Below are 14,157 nucleotides of genomic sequence, written 5' to 3'. Positions count from 1 at the left end.
TGATACTATATACTACATAATGCTAAATTAAGAGCACATCTTCAAAGTGGCCTTAAAAAGATGTTTTTTAGTTAAGTGTAGCCTGATTTTATTGTGAAAAGAGCTTGGAGTATGTGGGCTTTGTTTTGTCTTCTGTCAGGGTTTTATATTTTTAATGTTGCTTGTTGTATGTTGGAGGACCACAAGGGGAAAAAGCCATGTAGGGTTTGGGTTTTGAACTTTGATCATTGTAAATCATTGTGTGTCCTTATTCTTTTTTTTTTTTAGTATTTGCTTTAGCTTCATAGACTCAAATAAAGGACCATGCTTTGCTAATTAGGTCTTTTTTTTTAAATTTAATGTGCTATTATTTACATTTTATGTTTTACATTTAGCAAATGCATCTAAAAAATGTCACTTCTATTGAGGCCATGCTCCCAAACGCATGTAGCGCATCGTTACAGTACGGGACATTTGTTTGATTATATACAAACAATTTATTATTACATTGATCGTAAAAGTAACAAACAAATATTCCAGGAACTTCATTCATGCAGTTCAGCCCACAATTTCCCAGTAGTAGTAACATGCAGCGCCAGCGCCACCAACAATACAGATAATAATTAAGAAAGTAAGTCATAAAATAGATTCAATGGAGGCGTTTGTGTAGGAGCGATCCACGGTGTCGTAGAAGCGCAGGCAGGCCTTGTAGTACAGCAGCTTCTCAGTCAGAGGGCTGGCGGTCAGTGCTTTACCCTGCACACTCAGGTCTATGTACCTGGACAACATCAGTGACAATGATATGCAAAATTAATAATGCAATGTGGTAGCCCCTATTACATTTTGTAGTCTAGGTAGTTCGAGATAATACTGTACCTGTAAGATACACTCCAAAACACAAGGGTGTTTACAGCCATCAGTGTGGCCAGGAGGAAGAAGAAGTTCTCCAGATTCCCATCATGCAGTGCGTTTGGGTAGAAGTTACCTGAAAACAAGCATCAATCAATCAATCAAGTTTATTTGTATAGCCCTTTACAATAGCCGGAAGGTACCCCAAAGTGCTTACAACAAAGCCATAAAACAATACATAACACATACAGAACACACAATACAATTAAAAGTGCTGTAGTGGTGCAGCGCTGCAGGACATTAAAAGCCTTCGAGAAAAGTATAAAAGGAGCAGGCAGAATGAGGACACCTAAGAGACCGTATTGCCCTAGTGGGAATAAATGCTAATTTAAAAAAGGGGTCTTAAGCTTCGTTTTAAAAAAGGCTGAGGTCAGTAGTGGTGCGGATGTCAGGGGGTAGTTTGTTCCACAGTCTGGGAGCAGCGACGGCAAAAGAACGATCGCCCCACTGTTTAAGTCTTGACCTCGGGACCTCTAACAGACGCTGACCCGAGGAGCGCAAGGCTCTGCCGCAATCGCGAACAGTTAAAATCTCAGTCAAGTACGAGGGGGCCAAGCCATAAATGGCGTTAAAAACAAACAGCAGGAGTTTAAAATCAATTCTAAAACAGACTGGAAGCCAGTGGAGTGACGACAGCACAGGGGTAATGTGTTCACGTCTGGACGTGCTTGTTAAAAATCGGGCAGCAGCGTTCTGCTGCAGCAGCGTATCAATGTGGTCATATCCGTCACATCAGGGACACCTTGGGCTAAAAACCATTGGGTTTTTACATCTTTCTTTACGTCATTTTTTATTGGAAGAAAACATGCAATACAGTATTTGTGCTCGTTTTACCTCCAGAGAGAAAGTACAGCAGCTGAACGACGAAGGCTCCCAGAAAGCACCCCCCTCCGTAGGAAAGGGTGAGGAAGTGCAGGGAGATGCCTCTGATGTGGCTTGGGGTCAGCTGGAAAGATATGAGAGAACCTGCCAGAGAGGAATGTTGTAATTAAAGTCTTTTTTATTGTATTTTCACATACAACAGACACCCACCCACCCACATCGCATGCCCGCTATAAAGAAAAGCAGACAATAAAAAAGAGAAAAAGGCAAAAAATGGAGGAAGGACAACACTTTTACGTCATACAATGTCCATCTGTTCAACTAATATAAGAACTGGTTGCCGGATATTACTGAATTTAATATGATTTGTTCAAGAGTTAAATAGCTTGACTGATAATTTACGGTAAATGTCTTTTTTTGGTCTTTTTAAAGCCAAAGGTTCTTCTTCTTCTTCTTATTATTACTATTTTTATTACTGTTAATATTGTTATCTTTATACTGTCTTCTATACTGTATTCTTGCTAAAACTTGCTAAAATTTCAATTTTCTTGCGGGAGTCATGTCTAACATCGTTGATCCATTTTAGGATTTTAACCCTTGTGTTGTCTTCCCATCAAAATTGAAAATCAAACACTTTTGTGTTGATTTTTGTATTTTTGTTATCAATGTTTTTAACTTTTTCTAACGTTTTTGTCCCTTTTTTCGACACTTATTAACTTTAGTTTTACAGTTATTTTTGGAATTTAGGGTCAATAAACCTCAAGTTATAGGAAATTACACCTAATGTTTGATTTAGAAAAGCAGAAATTAGAAATTATCTAGACCAAAATTAAAGGAATGGATGTTGATGGATAATCACAGACTGGAATATGTCAACTTTTACTCGATACTATTTCAACACCACTTCAATTTGCTTTTTCAAATGCTATAAAATTGAATAAGCCGCCCCATAATGAATGAAAGTAGAGATTTGTACTTGCCAAAGAGCGTTGTGTGGAATCAATCATGTTATTTTGGGTAATTAAAAAGAACATTGATATGTAAAAACGGGTCAATTTGACCCTAGAACTACTCCAAAAATGGCAATGACCGGTGATGCTCTAGAAAGAAAAGCAAAGAAAATCAACTCCCAAAACTCAGACAATTTAGGGCAGCTCCAAACCATACGTGACATTGATCACACTCTGGGTCAATATCAGGTGCAATTCTGGCCAACTCTGCTTTTTAACCAATGTAACCGGTGAATAACTTTGATTGGATAATGGTATGTCATAGGCAGAGAGAGGATGAGTGTATGTTATTGAGGGTGGCCTGCCATACCACATCTAATATTTCTGTGTTTATCTCTTCCTCCCATTGATGTTCTGATGCTGTCAATGGCTTCAAATCATCCCTTCTGAGTAAAGAGTACAACCCACCAGCAGCCTCCCCAAGCCAAGGGGCATCTTAAGTATTTTGTCTAAACGGGAATCTGGCGGTGTCAGTGGAAAAGAAAGAATATTTGCAGAAACAAAACTGCAAAGTTGTAAATATCTGCAAGAATGTGACTGAGGAAATGTGTTTTTGAGCGAACTCGGACTGTTTTCAGTCCCTTTTCTGTCCATGTTTTAAAAGCAGCATCAGTCATAGGGAACATGTTATTTCCCACCAAAGGTGTATCTATGGACATCTCAATTATAGAGAAAGCTAGTCTGAACTGTATCCATATCTTGAGGGAGTGCCTCATAACTAGATTTTTGCAGCATTTTGATGTGGATTCAAATAAAAGTCTGCTGAAATAGCCGACTGTTGCTGTATAAGCCTAATGGTATTATAGCATTCTGTAGCTTTCCAGTAGGGTTCCTTATAATTTCAAATTAAAACCTTTTACCAAATTTTGGTTGAAATATGCATGTTTTAGCATCAAAATGTTTCCCCAAGCCATTTTAAAAGCCTTTTCCTGTTACCTGCATTATGAAATTATGGAGGCCCTAAATCTGCCACTCACATGCAGGAGTGACGAGCGCCTCTGCGAGACCGAGCAGGATGTACTGAGGGACCAGCTGGAAACACGGCATGGAGGACACATGCAGAACTTTTCCAGATAGGGTCTGCTCCACCAGAGGGTACGCCTTCCTCTGCAGCTCAGACAAACCCGCCGCCAGGACCGACAGGGTGGCACACGCGTGGCCCAGAGCTGGAAGGGGGAGGATGGACAGAGGCGGGGTGATGAGAGAGGGGGCTGCAGGATATTTTAGGGAGGGGGAGGGATGAGGCAGAAGAGCGAGAGTGACATTAGAATCGTGTGCATCGGTGGGGATGTGCATGTGTGCACACAGAAATACTCACTGATGATTTTTGCAGGTGCCAGGGGAGTTTTTTCCATGGAGAGGTAGCAAGTCGTCACACACTCGATCAGCGGGGCTAGGAGCAGCAGAGGTAGGATACTGATCACGTTCATGGCGCCGATGGGCAACAGGAGGTTGTTCAGGTGAAGGTTTGAGTTCATGGTCTGTATGTAGTAACCTGAGGGAATCTGTAGGAAAACACATTCTCAGCCTCCCTGCATATGATAAAACATGAGCACAATCCTTTATAATAGTTACATGATATGATATATTATACCTAAGGACACTGGAATTCTGTGCAATATTCAATATTTAACCATTTCATTTCATTACTGTGCAATATTTATTTATTATTTAGTACTTAACCATTTCCTTTCATTACAGTGCAACATTTCTTTATTTAGTACTTAACCATTTAATTTCATTACTGTGCAATATTTAATACTCGGGACTTTTGATACACCAAACTATATTTTTGCAAAATGTGTGTACAAAGCTATTTTATATATGTATATAGATTCTCTCAGGACTGTGCACCAGGTCCCCCCTTCTTTTTTTCTGCAATGTTCTCCATATTATAATTTTTTTTAGATTTTTTAGATTTTGTGTCGACACAGTAAAGGGGTTGCTTCAATCTCGTTGCACACTCGTTGCACAGGTACTACACTTGTGTATAATGACAATAAAGGCTTTCTATTCTCTTCTATCTATTCTATGGTTCCTTTATATTTCCAGTGACCTGCCTGTGTGATGCAGGCTCTGTAAAGCAGCTGAAGGCCATAAAGAGGGAAGAGCTTGGCCAGGACTTTGACGTTCTCTACGTGTGTTTCGCTGTATCGGCCGCCATTGTTCTCCTTGGCCCGGTCCAGCCAAGACCCCACGTCTCCACTCAGGTGACGATAGTGGAGGCAGCACATCTTGAGAGAGTTCATGAAAACTCCCAGCGTGGTTAACAATGAGCCACCTGCAGTACGCCAGACACACAAAGGAATATTATTCCAGTTAATGTGCATACACAGTACATTGACTGAAGTACTGTATCCAGTGTGTATGAATAATTTTACAGTTTGGTACCTTTCTTGGGTTTATAGGTGAGTTTGTTCCGCATCATGTGTATGGCAATTAGAGCCAGCAGCACAGACGTAAAGGGGATAAGGAAGGCCAGATTTTTGCCCACAGACTGCTGGATGTAAGCAATACCCAAAAAGACCACAGTGGAATTGAGGTTGACCAACCAGTAGAACCTAAACAGAAATCCGACAGATATCCCACTCAATTCCTTCATATGTATACTGATCACAAATGTAACTTATGAGTAGATGGACGACTTATTTCCATCTACTCATAATTAGACACATCATTTTGTAGCCAGGTGGCAATTTGGTTGGACGATCGTTTGACAACAATTTTATGAATTGCCATGAAAGTTTGTACGGGCATTCATGGTCCCCAGAAGATGAGACATTTGCAGATTGTCTGGCTTTACATCTAGAGTCTCCATGAGGTTGACATTTTTGGTTTTTAGTGAACATGTTTGACAACCATTGAATGGATTGTCATGAAATTCCCTGAGTTTTAATAATGACGTTTGTCATCCTCCTCTAGCACCATCATTACAGTAGTTAATTTTGTCAAATTAGTGTCAAATTTACTTTCTACAGTTGTTGGACATTAAAGTTCTTGTGTGTTCTCCATACACAAGTTTCTTTGTCTCTCCATGCAGTATAACTGAACTGTAATGTCAATTAGTCATTATGAAATCTTCCTTAATAAAGCCGAAACGGATCGTAGTAACAATATCAATGCACAATTTGTAGTCTAACCAAGTGAATGAGGGTTTTCAGATGGCAAACCCACCCACCAGTTGAAGAAGGACAGGAGCTGGTGCTGATTGTAGCACTGCAGACTGTAGGCTCCCATGGGACAGAGGATGGCCCGGATGCCGCCGATGCCCAGTGCAGCAGCCAGAAGGCCGGAGTAGAACAAGATCTGCTGCTCCCGAGGTTCCAGCATGTGCGTCATGTGATGAGTATCAATGTAGAAATCTTCAAAAGGGAATGCCACCACGGGCAGCATGGCTGTGCCTAGCATGATGACAAGGAAAGGTACGTACTCATGGTATGTAGTTGTAGCTAGATTACAAACATGGTGCTCTTTGGATACTTTTATATAGACCTTAGTGTTTCTCTAATACTGTATCTGAAGTCTCTTTTATATAGACCTAGTGGTCCCTAATACTGTATCTGAAGTCTCTTTTATATAGACCTTAGTGGTCCCCTAATACTGTATCTGAAGTCTCTTTTATATAGACCTTAGTGGTCCCCTAATACTGTATCTGAAGTCTCTTTATATAGACCTTAGTGGTCCCTAATACTGTATCTGAAGTCTCTTTTATATAGACTTAGTGGTCCCCATAATACGTATCTGGAATGTTCTCTTTTACATAGAACCTTAGTGGTCCCCTAATACTGTATCTGAAGTTCCAAAATTAAGCCTTGGTGCAGAATTACAGCCACTAGAGCCAGTCCACAATGAGCTTTCCTTAGTATGTGCCATTTTGAGTCTGTATCTTTTGAGGAAGGGGGGGGGGGGGGGGGGGGGGGGGGGGGGAAGGTCAGGGCACACTCCCAGCATCCACCCTGACCAACTGTCAATTTGCTCATTTGAAAGCCATGATGTCTCTCTCTCATGGGTGGGCCAAATTCTCAGGGTGGGCAAAGCAGAGAAAGAGGAGGTAACCTTGCCCCTTATGACATCATAAGGGACGAGATTCCAGATTGCCCCATCTGAGCTTTCATTTTCTGCAGAGCAGGATACCCAGTGCTCGGTTTACACCTATCTCCATTTCTAGCCACTGGGGGGCCCTAGGCAGGCTGGGGGAACTCTTATTAATGTTTAAAAACCTCATAAAATGATATTTTCATGCCATGGGACCTTTAATACTTTTACTAACGCTGTTAAATTGACCTCACACTAATGGTTAAGATGTTCAAGCTTATATGTTGATTGTTCATGTCACATATTCAGATAAATATCCGGTCTTTTAAATTAGCAAATTTGACCCTACATTACAATGAATCTTACATCATGACATACAGTAAATACACTGTCCAAGATACTGTATCATTTACAAAATAAAAATAAAAAATAAGTCACATGGTCTTATCACAAATTTCAGAAAACAAGTATAAACCTTTAATTGTGTCTTACCAAAGAAATGAAGGAAAGCACACAAGTAGAGCACCTTGGTCCTTCCTAAGCAGGTCTCTGCAAACCACCCAACCAGAACGGGGGTCAGGGTGCTGGCTCCTATGAAGCACAAGTTGACTGTTGCAGCCAGGTAGTTATCATAGCCCAGCTTCACAGTGCAGAAGAGAATCATGTTGCATACAATCCCAAAGAAAGTGAACCTCTCAAACAGCTCCACAAGAAGAACGCAGATGATAACTTGGAGTTTCTTGCGGGACTTCCTCGGTGGATGTCCACGGTCTGGACGAGGGGCCTGGGAGGGTCGTCGCAGTCGGCCTCTGCCCTGTGGCAGTTTCTGAAGGTCTCCTGCTACCATACCACCTGACCAGCGAGCTGGCTGCTCCGTTGGCTGGATGTGTGTCAGTAATGGACGACGCAGAGCTCTGACTGAGCTCTCCTGCCCTTTCGAGCCAACGTCCAGGCCAGAGTTGGAATCCCTCACCCTCGTGTGACTCTGGACGCACGTACTGTAGTACCAGACACACCTAACCTGAATTCTGTGTGATGACCTTACTCAGAAATGTGGACGCCTCACAGGGATCTGACACATTATACAAAATTGTATCCTGTAGGGAGTGATGGATGGGAGCAATGTAGAGAACTATCCAGAAATATTTCTATAATTAGGCCTATTACCGGAAAGATGCACACGTGTTGTTATTTTCAAAGCCGAGGTACTTGAATTTTCTGCTACTTTATACTTGTACTACACTACATTTCACAGAAAAATATTGTAATTTTTGACTCCACTTTATTTGAAATATATAGTTACTTGTCAAATTGACCCGTTTCACTGTGTTTTATATCAGAAATATTAGATTTCCTTCAAACAAATTGCCCAATAATAAAATGGATGATTCCATACATCATTCTTCAGGTAAAACTGATGATCACTTTCATTGAATTTTTGGGGTGTTTTATTTAATCTTATAGAATTTGAATTCTTTTTTTTTTTTCTAATTGTTTCAAAACAGTATCCGGACTAAACTTTGACATCTACCCCTCTGTGATCCACTCAACATCCTCTGATCTTAACTATTAGTCAAAATAATTCATAATTTCTGCCTTGTTAACTTAAAAATTATGTATACTTTGATATAAATGAGGTTTATCGACCATTAATTCCAAGGACAAGTGTAAAACCTATTATTCAACCAGCTCAGGTTTTTAAAAAAGTGCCAAAAGCATGGAAAAAGTGACAAATAAATCAGAAAAAATGACAAAAACATCAGAAAAGCACAAAAATAATTAGATTTTGACCTAAAAGGGCAAGTTCATGGTTAACGGGAAGACAACACAAGGGTTAAGATAAATTATAATCAACAAATAAATTATGATGTTGCCTTTACATTAAGCTAACGGGCAGAATGTAAAGTCGTAAAGTAGCTCCACCTTTACCAGCTGCAATATAAAACTGATGCTCACACATAAATGCATCAATAATTATAAACATGAATGATGTAGCCCTTTGCAAATCAGGCTAAAATCTAAGTTGATGCATTACTATAGTTATATTATTATTCTGAAACAGGCCCTTCTGCATAATGAATACTTTTACCTTTGATACTTTAAGTCTATTTGATACTTATACTTCCGTACTTTTACTTTACTTAAAATTTGAATGCAGGCGAGCTTTTACATATTACTATGCTGTGGTATTGCTATTTTTACTTAACATTAATTTTACTTAAAATTTCCCCGTCGTGGGGTGAATAAAGTATGATCTAATCTAATCTAATCTAATTAACCCTCGTGTTGTCTTCCCGTCAACCATGAAACGTTATTATCACTTTTTCCAAAATTTTTGTCACCTTTCAATGTTGTGGGTGCTTTTTTTAAATGTTTTTTTTCCAAAGTTATTTGATATTTCTAATGTTGACATTTCCAGGTCTTATTTTGAAGGCCCATTTTTTGTGATAGAAAAACTGAAAACGGGTCAAAATTGGACCCGAGGACAACACGAGGGCTAAGTAAACAGTCCAAGTACTTCTCCCACCAACTTTAAATCCTGTTTATCTGAAACTAAATATCAACGTCATGGATATATTGATAATGAACAGCTCAAAGACACACAACGTTGCATAAACGGTGGGCTTTGGCAATAAGAGACATCAAACAAGACAAACAAGACAAGACAAGAAATTAATTTAGTGTAGCAGGTTATTACAAACACTCACAAAATGCCACATGGCTTTGTGAGAGCAGTGCTTCATTTTACGAGCTGGTTTTGGACCGCCCTCTGGTAATTAGACTGGTAATGTTAAGTGGGAATGAGACAGAGTGCATCATGGGCCAGGTTGACAACTGCTGCTGGATTAACAATACTGTTGTTACAGTGGTGTGTGTGTGTGTGTGTGTGTGTGTGGGGGGGGGGGGTAAACCACATCATACCATGGAAATACAAGAGTACTTTTTCACAAAACCTCAGGACAAAATCACTCATTTGTTACTTTAAAAAAAAAGCATGGTGTGACCAAAAATCTATTACTAATATCTATCATGAAATAAGATCAAAATAAGTTTACAAAATCTGCATAGGTATTTTTTAACCCCTGCAATCACTTAGTAAGTAAAGGTGGATTGTCTTCTAAATTCCCTTCTTCCTTTCTTTTACACAGAGGCTACATTTTACTTAGCGTCTCACAAGTTAGTAGAAAAATATGATTAGTGGCCTCGCTTATTAATTGAAACAAGAATGTTCTAAAAGGATTTATACACATTTTAAAAATGTAGCCTGTATTTTAGTAGAAATTCAGTTATAGCAGTCCTAATTGGTGGTAAAAATTGCAACCAAGTTGATAATAAGATTCAATATTCAAGAAAGCTTCATTGTAGTTTATTGTAATACTATTGTAATAGTACTACTATTATAAAACATAACAATAGGCCTACTAAATACAATCCAAATCAAAATATTGTCAGAGTGAATACAGAGTTATATTGCAAGAGTATGGTCTTTCGGTTGGGTCTTTACAGTATAATAGCCTAGATGTGGAAGTGTTGGATAATAGTTAAAATATAAAAATGCCCTTGGTCCCTTTTTATTTTCCCCTTTTTTACTTTGTCATAATTAGTTAGTATTATAATATTTAGTATAAAAATGAATTATAATACACACATGATTCAAAGACACTCAGTCATAACTCAACTGATAATGTGATAATAAAAAAACAAATTAGCCTAGCTACATGTTGAAGAGACAAACTAAGTAAGCGTCAAGCGTCACCATGGTTACAGAAGCGGCGTTCAGTTGAGCGTGGGGGCGTGGGGTATCATGGGGGAAAAAAGTTGTTTGCAAATCAGTTCCAGCGTCGGTAAAACAAAAACGAGCACAACGACGAGACTTTTCTTCACATTTACGCACAAAGGTAGGCTACGAAGTCTTCACATTTCGTTCAGAGATAGCAAGAAACCCTGCGCACATAGCTACACTGTGGAGTTAGCGAGCATAATACTTAGCAATAAGCGTGCGTTGCACATACTATTCAAGCTAAGTTAGCTAACGTTAGCTAGCTAGCGCTACACTAGCTAGCTGACGCTAGCTTTTAAGTTTCCTTTGAGTGCTAACGGTAGCCCCACTTTCGCTCGTTTTAACTGAAAGTGACTTTAACTGAAAGTTAAAACGAACTTTTGACATGAGCACCAGCTAGTTAGTTGTCTGTATTGTGTGTCACTAAAAAGCTGCATGAGTTCGTTTGACATTAGCTAGTTAACAGATAAAACTCACACATAACCGATGGGAAACATTGTGTTTTTCGAAGGAGACCTCCGCTAGCAATGTCTGGAGGAAGGATGCCCAACTGTCCTGCCTCAGCGTCCCAGGGCTTTAGCTCGACCCCTGTTAAAACAAGCCAGGGAAAGGACACATCCAAGGGCTTGGACGACGGCATCCTATCCGACGACGAAGACACGTTCTCTCTGCTTTCTCCCATCTATCATGACAGTTTTGACAGTGATGAAGACCTGGAGCCCAGCCCAGCTCAGCAGACTTCACCCAGGCAGAAAGACAACAACTCCAGCCTCAGCGTTTCACCAGTCAGGTACTGCTGAATATATATATATATACATATATATATATATATTATTATATATTATAATATTATATATATATACATACATATATACAGTGGGAAGAACAAGTATTTGTAACAGCGATTTTGCAGGTTTTCCTTCTTACAAAGCATGTAGAGGTCTAATTTTTATCATAGGCACACATCAACTGTGAGATACGTAATCTAAAACACAAATCCAGAAAATCACACTGTATGAATTTTAAATAATTAATTTAAATTGTATTGCATGACCTAAGTATTTCATCTCCTACCAACCAGTAAGAATTCCGGCTCTCACAGACCTGTTAGTTTTTCTTTAAGAAGGTCTCCTGTTCTCCACTCATTACCAGTGTGTGTGTTTGTGTGTGTTTGTGTGTGTGTGTGTGTGTGGTGTGTGTGTGTGTGTATATATACAGGTAAGAATATGAATATATACAGTATAAATTCTGAACTGAGTCAAAAGACCACAGACACGTGGTGTATCCAGAAAAGATGTAAGCATACAGTAGTATATATAGTGTATATATGTATGTGTGTATATATAAATATATATATAGTATGTATATTGATTGTACAACTTTTTTGTTCTAGATGTGAGCTACCAAGAACCCGGTCAGTGCAGATGGTGTATGCAGCTAGGGAGCCTGCAGGCTCACCTACTCTCAGTGCATGGGAAATGTGGCTGGTGAACAAAGCCAAGGAAGACCGTTTCAAATTGGAAAAACAAGCAGAGGAGGCAAGCCACAGTTTATCATAATTTATATCACTAAAGCAGTTGTTACTTTCCTAACATCCCTTTTTTGCATGTTTCTATATGAATATTCTTAGTTCCCCAGCTTATTTCCAAATCATTGTAATCCAAACATACTTTTTTTTTTAATACCCCTTTAATTAGGAGCGGTTACGGAAGGAAAAAAAAGAACAAGAAGAAAGGGAGCGGGAACAGAAAAAGATTGTCATGGAAGAAAAGATCCAAGAATGGCTCAGGATTAAAAGAGAACAGGTAGAACCAAGTAAAACCACACAAAGCACCATAGCAGATTGGCTGGCTGTCATTTGTCAGAGTTTTGTTTAATCACACAGTAATGCTGCACTATCCGATGCTGACACGTCTGCCGTTTGTTTTTCTTCTTGCAATCCAAGGAGAAGCACGAGCAGTTTGTAAAACTGAGCAAAGAGGAGGAGGAGATACAGAGACAGCTGGAGAAACAGAGGGAGATTGAACAGAAAGCTCAACAAAAGTATAAAGACTGGCTGCAAAAGAAGAACCAAGAAAAAATAGAAATGGAAAAGAAGGAAAAAGTAGTGTGGATCTTTTCTATAAGTTATTCTGCTTTCAATGAAAAGGTTTTGATTGAAATGTTATCTTATTAATGACGAGCAGAAACGGACAGATTCTGATAGATGTCTATTTTTTCTTGACAGGAGAAAGCTGTCCTGAAGGAGGAGCAGGAGAAAGAACGCCACAAGAGGGCCGAGCAGAAGTTTAATGAGTGGCTGGCAAAAGCTAATGAAAGAAGCAGAGCGAGTCCAAAATCACCTTTCTACCCAACAAGTAAGGGCATTCACTCATATTGGAATTATCAATTTTGGACTGACTGACACAATATTTTATTGATAAAAAAAAAACTATTATAGATAGATAGATAGATACATAGATATATATTTACTGATCCAAAAAAAGGGGAAATTATGGTGTTAAGCAGCAAAATTAGTCACACAACACAGAAAATAATGTAATAAATAAATATAAATGAATACTAGGATGCAATACACATACATACATACTGTACATTATACTGTACATGAAATATACATAAAATAATTATAGGAATAAAATATAAGAACTATTTGAATACATACAGGATGAGAATACAAAATGTGCAACTGCTTAAATAGTATGCTAAAATGTTAATAAACCAGTTGTGCAGGATGCACTTGGTGCAGTATTGTGGTGTCTCGGAGTCTTATCTAGCACCCAGGGGTGACGTGTTAAAGAGTTTTATTGCCTGTGGTAGGAATGATTTTAATATAACTGCTTTCATGTTGGTTTTAAACTTCATCAAATGGGATGTAGCTCAGTTTAAGTTGCCTAGCTGATATTTGTTACATGTACCAGTATCACATTGCTTTGATTTCTTCCAGGTCCCTATGACAAATCCTACCCATCACCCAGCTTCTGCAATCCAATCCCCTGGAAGCCTATTCCCGTCCCTCCTCCAGAAACATCACTGAATAAGACACCTGGCAAGAAAACAACAAAGATTCCAACAAACCACCAACGGAAATGTCAACAAAGCCCCAGCACTGCTTTTAGACTGAGAAACTCTGCAAGGGCAGCGCCGTCGCTGCAGAAGAGATGACAAAGCAGACCGACATCTGTGACTGATATGGTAGCTTAGTTCCGGCTCAAATATGATTTCATCACCGCTCATCCAGCCCACCACAGCTTCTTAACTGACACTGTCACAAAAGAATTTCTGTTCTCTAAGTGGTAATGAAGCTTAGCTACTATCTACATTTTGGTTTGTTATATGTAGTACACCGGAGCAATTTTGTAATAATGCAGTAGCTCAGATTGGTTTGTACGTAAGGATGTCTGAATGTTTAGGATTTTTACAAGATTTTACAAATATGTTTGATTTGTTATAGACATTTATAATCCTTGAGTTTATTTTGTTTTATCCTGTATATTTGCTTATTAGATAAAAGAGGTATTATCAAAGTTCTTTTTCACTGTTGTCCTTGTCATATTTGTTCCATCACTAAATGTCAACATGTCAACAAAACCACATTACATTACATTTATTAAGACATCA

At 38.9% G+C, this 14,157-nt stretch overlaps 2 protein-coding genes across 3 annotated transcripts; one reads left to right on the top strand and one right to left on the bottom strand.

Moving 5' to 3' along the window:
• Positions 1–86: 86 nt before the first annotated feature.
• Positions 87–7,951, bottom strand: slc15a5 (solute carrier family 15 member 5). Its single transcript, XM_032523635.1, has 9 exons — positions 7,248–7,951; positions 5,899–6,121; positions 5,112–5,281; positions 4,781–5,001; positions 4,039–4,225; positions 3,698–3,886; positions 1,723–1,854; positions 856–964; positions 87–757 (listed from the first exon to the last, which is right to left on the bottom strand). Exons 1-9 carry the CDS (start codon positions 7,600–7,602, stop codon positions 616–618), a joined length of 1,728 nt encoding a protein of 575 aa, XP_032379526.1. The 5' UTR covers positions 7,603–7,951; the 3' UTR covers positions 87–615.
• Positions 7,952–10,495: 2,544 nt separating this feature from the next.
• ccdc34 (coiled-coil domain containing 34) lies at positions 10,496–14,071 on the top strand. 2 transcript variants are annotated; one of them, XM_032523252.1, is made up of 7 exons: positions 10,496–10,654; positions 11,048–11,326; positions 11,930–12,074; positions 12,234–12,341; positions 12,482–12,640; positions 12,764–12,893; positions 13,484–14,071. In XM_032523252.1, exons 2-7 carry the CDS (start codon positions 11,064–11,066, stop codon positions 13,699–13,701), a joined length of 1,023 nt encoding a protein of 340 aa, XP_032379143.1. In that variant the 5' UTR covers positions 10,496–10,654; positions 11,048–11,063; the 3' UTR covers positions 13,702–14,071. The 2 variants fall into 2 exon arrangements, with proteins under 2 accessions (XP_032379143.1, XP_032379142.1); XM_032523251.1 differs by having other exon boundaries at positions 10,498–10,654; positions 11,051–11,326.
• Positions 14,072–14,157: the final 86 nt, after the last annotated feature.

This window comes from Etheostoma spectabile, chromosome 8 (assembly GCF_008692095.1).
Source record: "Etheostoma spectabile isolate EspeVRDwgs_2016 chromosome 8, UIUC_Espe_1.0, whole genome shotgun sequence".
NCBI classification, from domain to species: Eukaryota; Metazoa; Chordata; class Actinopteri; order Perciformes; family Percidae; genus Etheostoma; species Etheostoma spectabile.
Note: the sequence above shows the minus strand (reverse complement) of the source record. Positions and strands in the feature narration are given on the sequence as shown.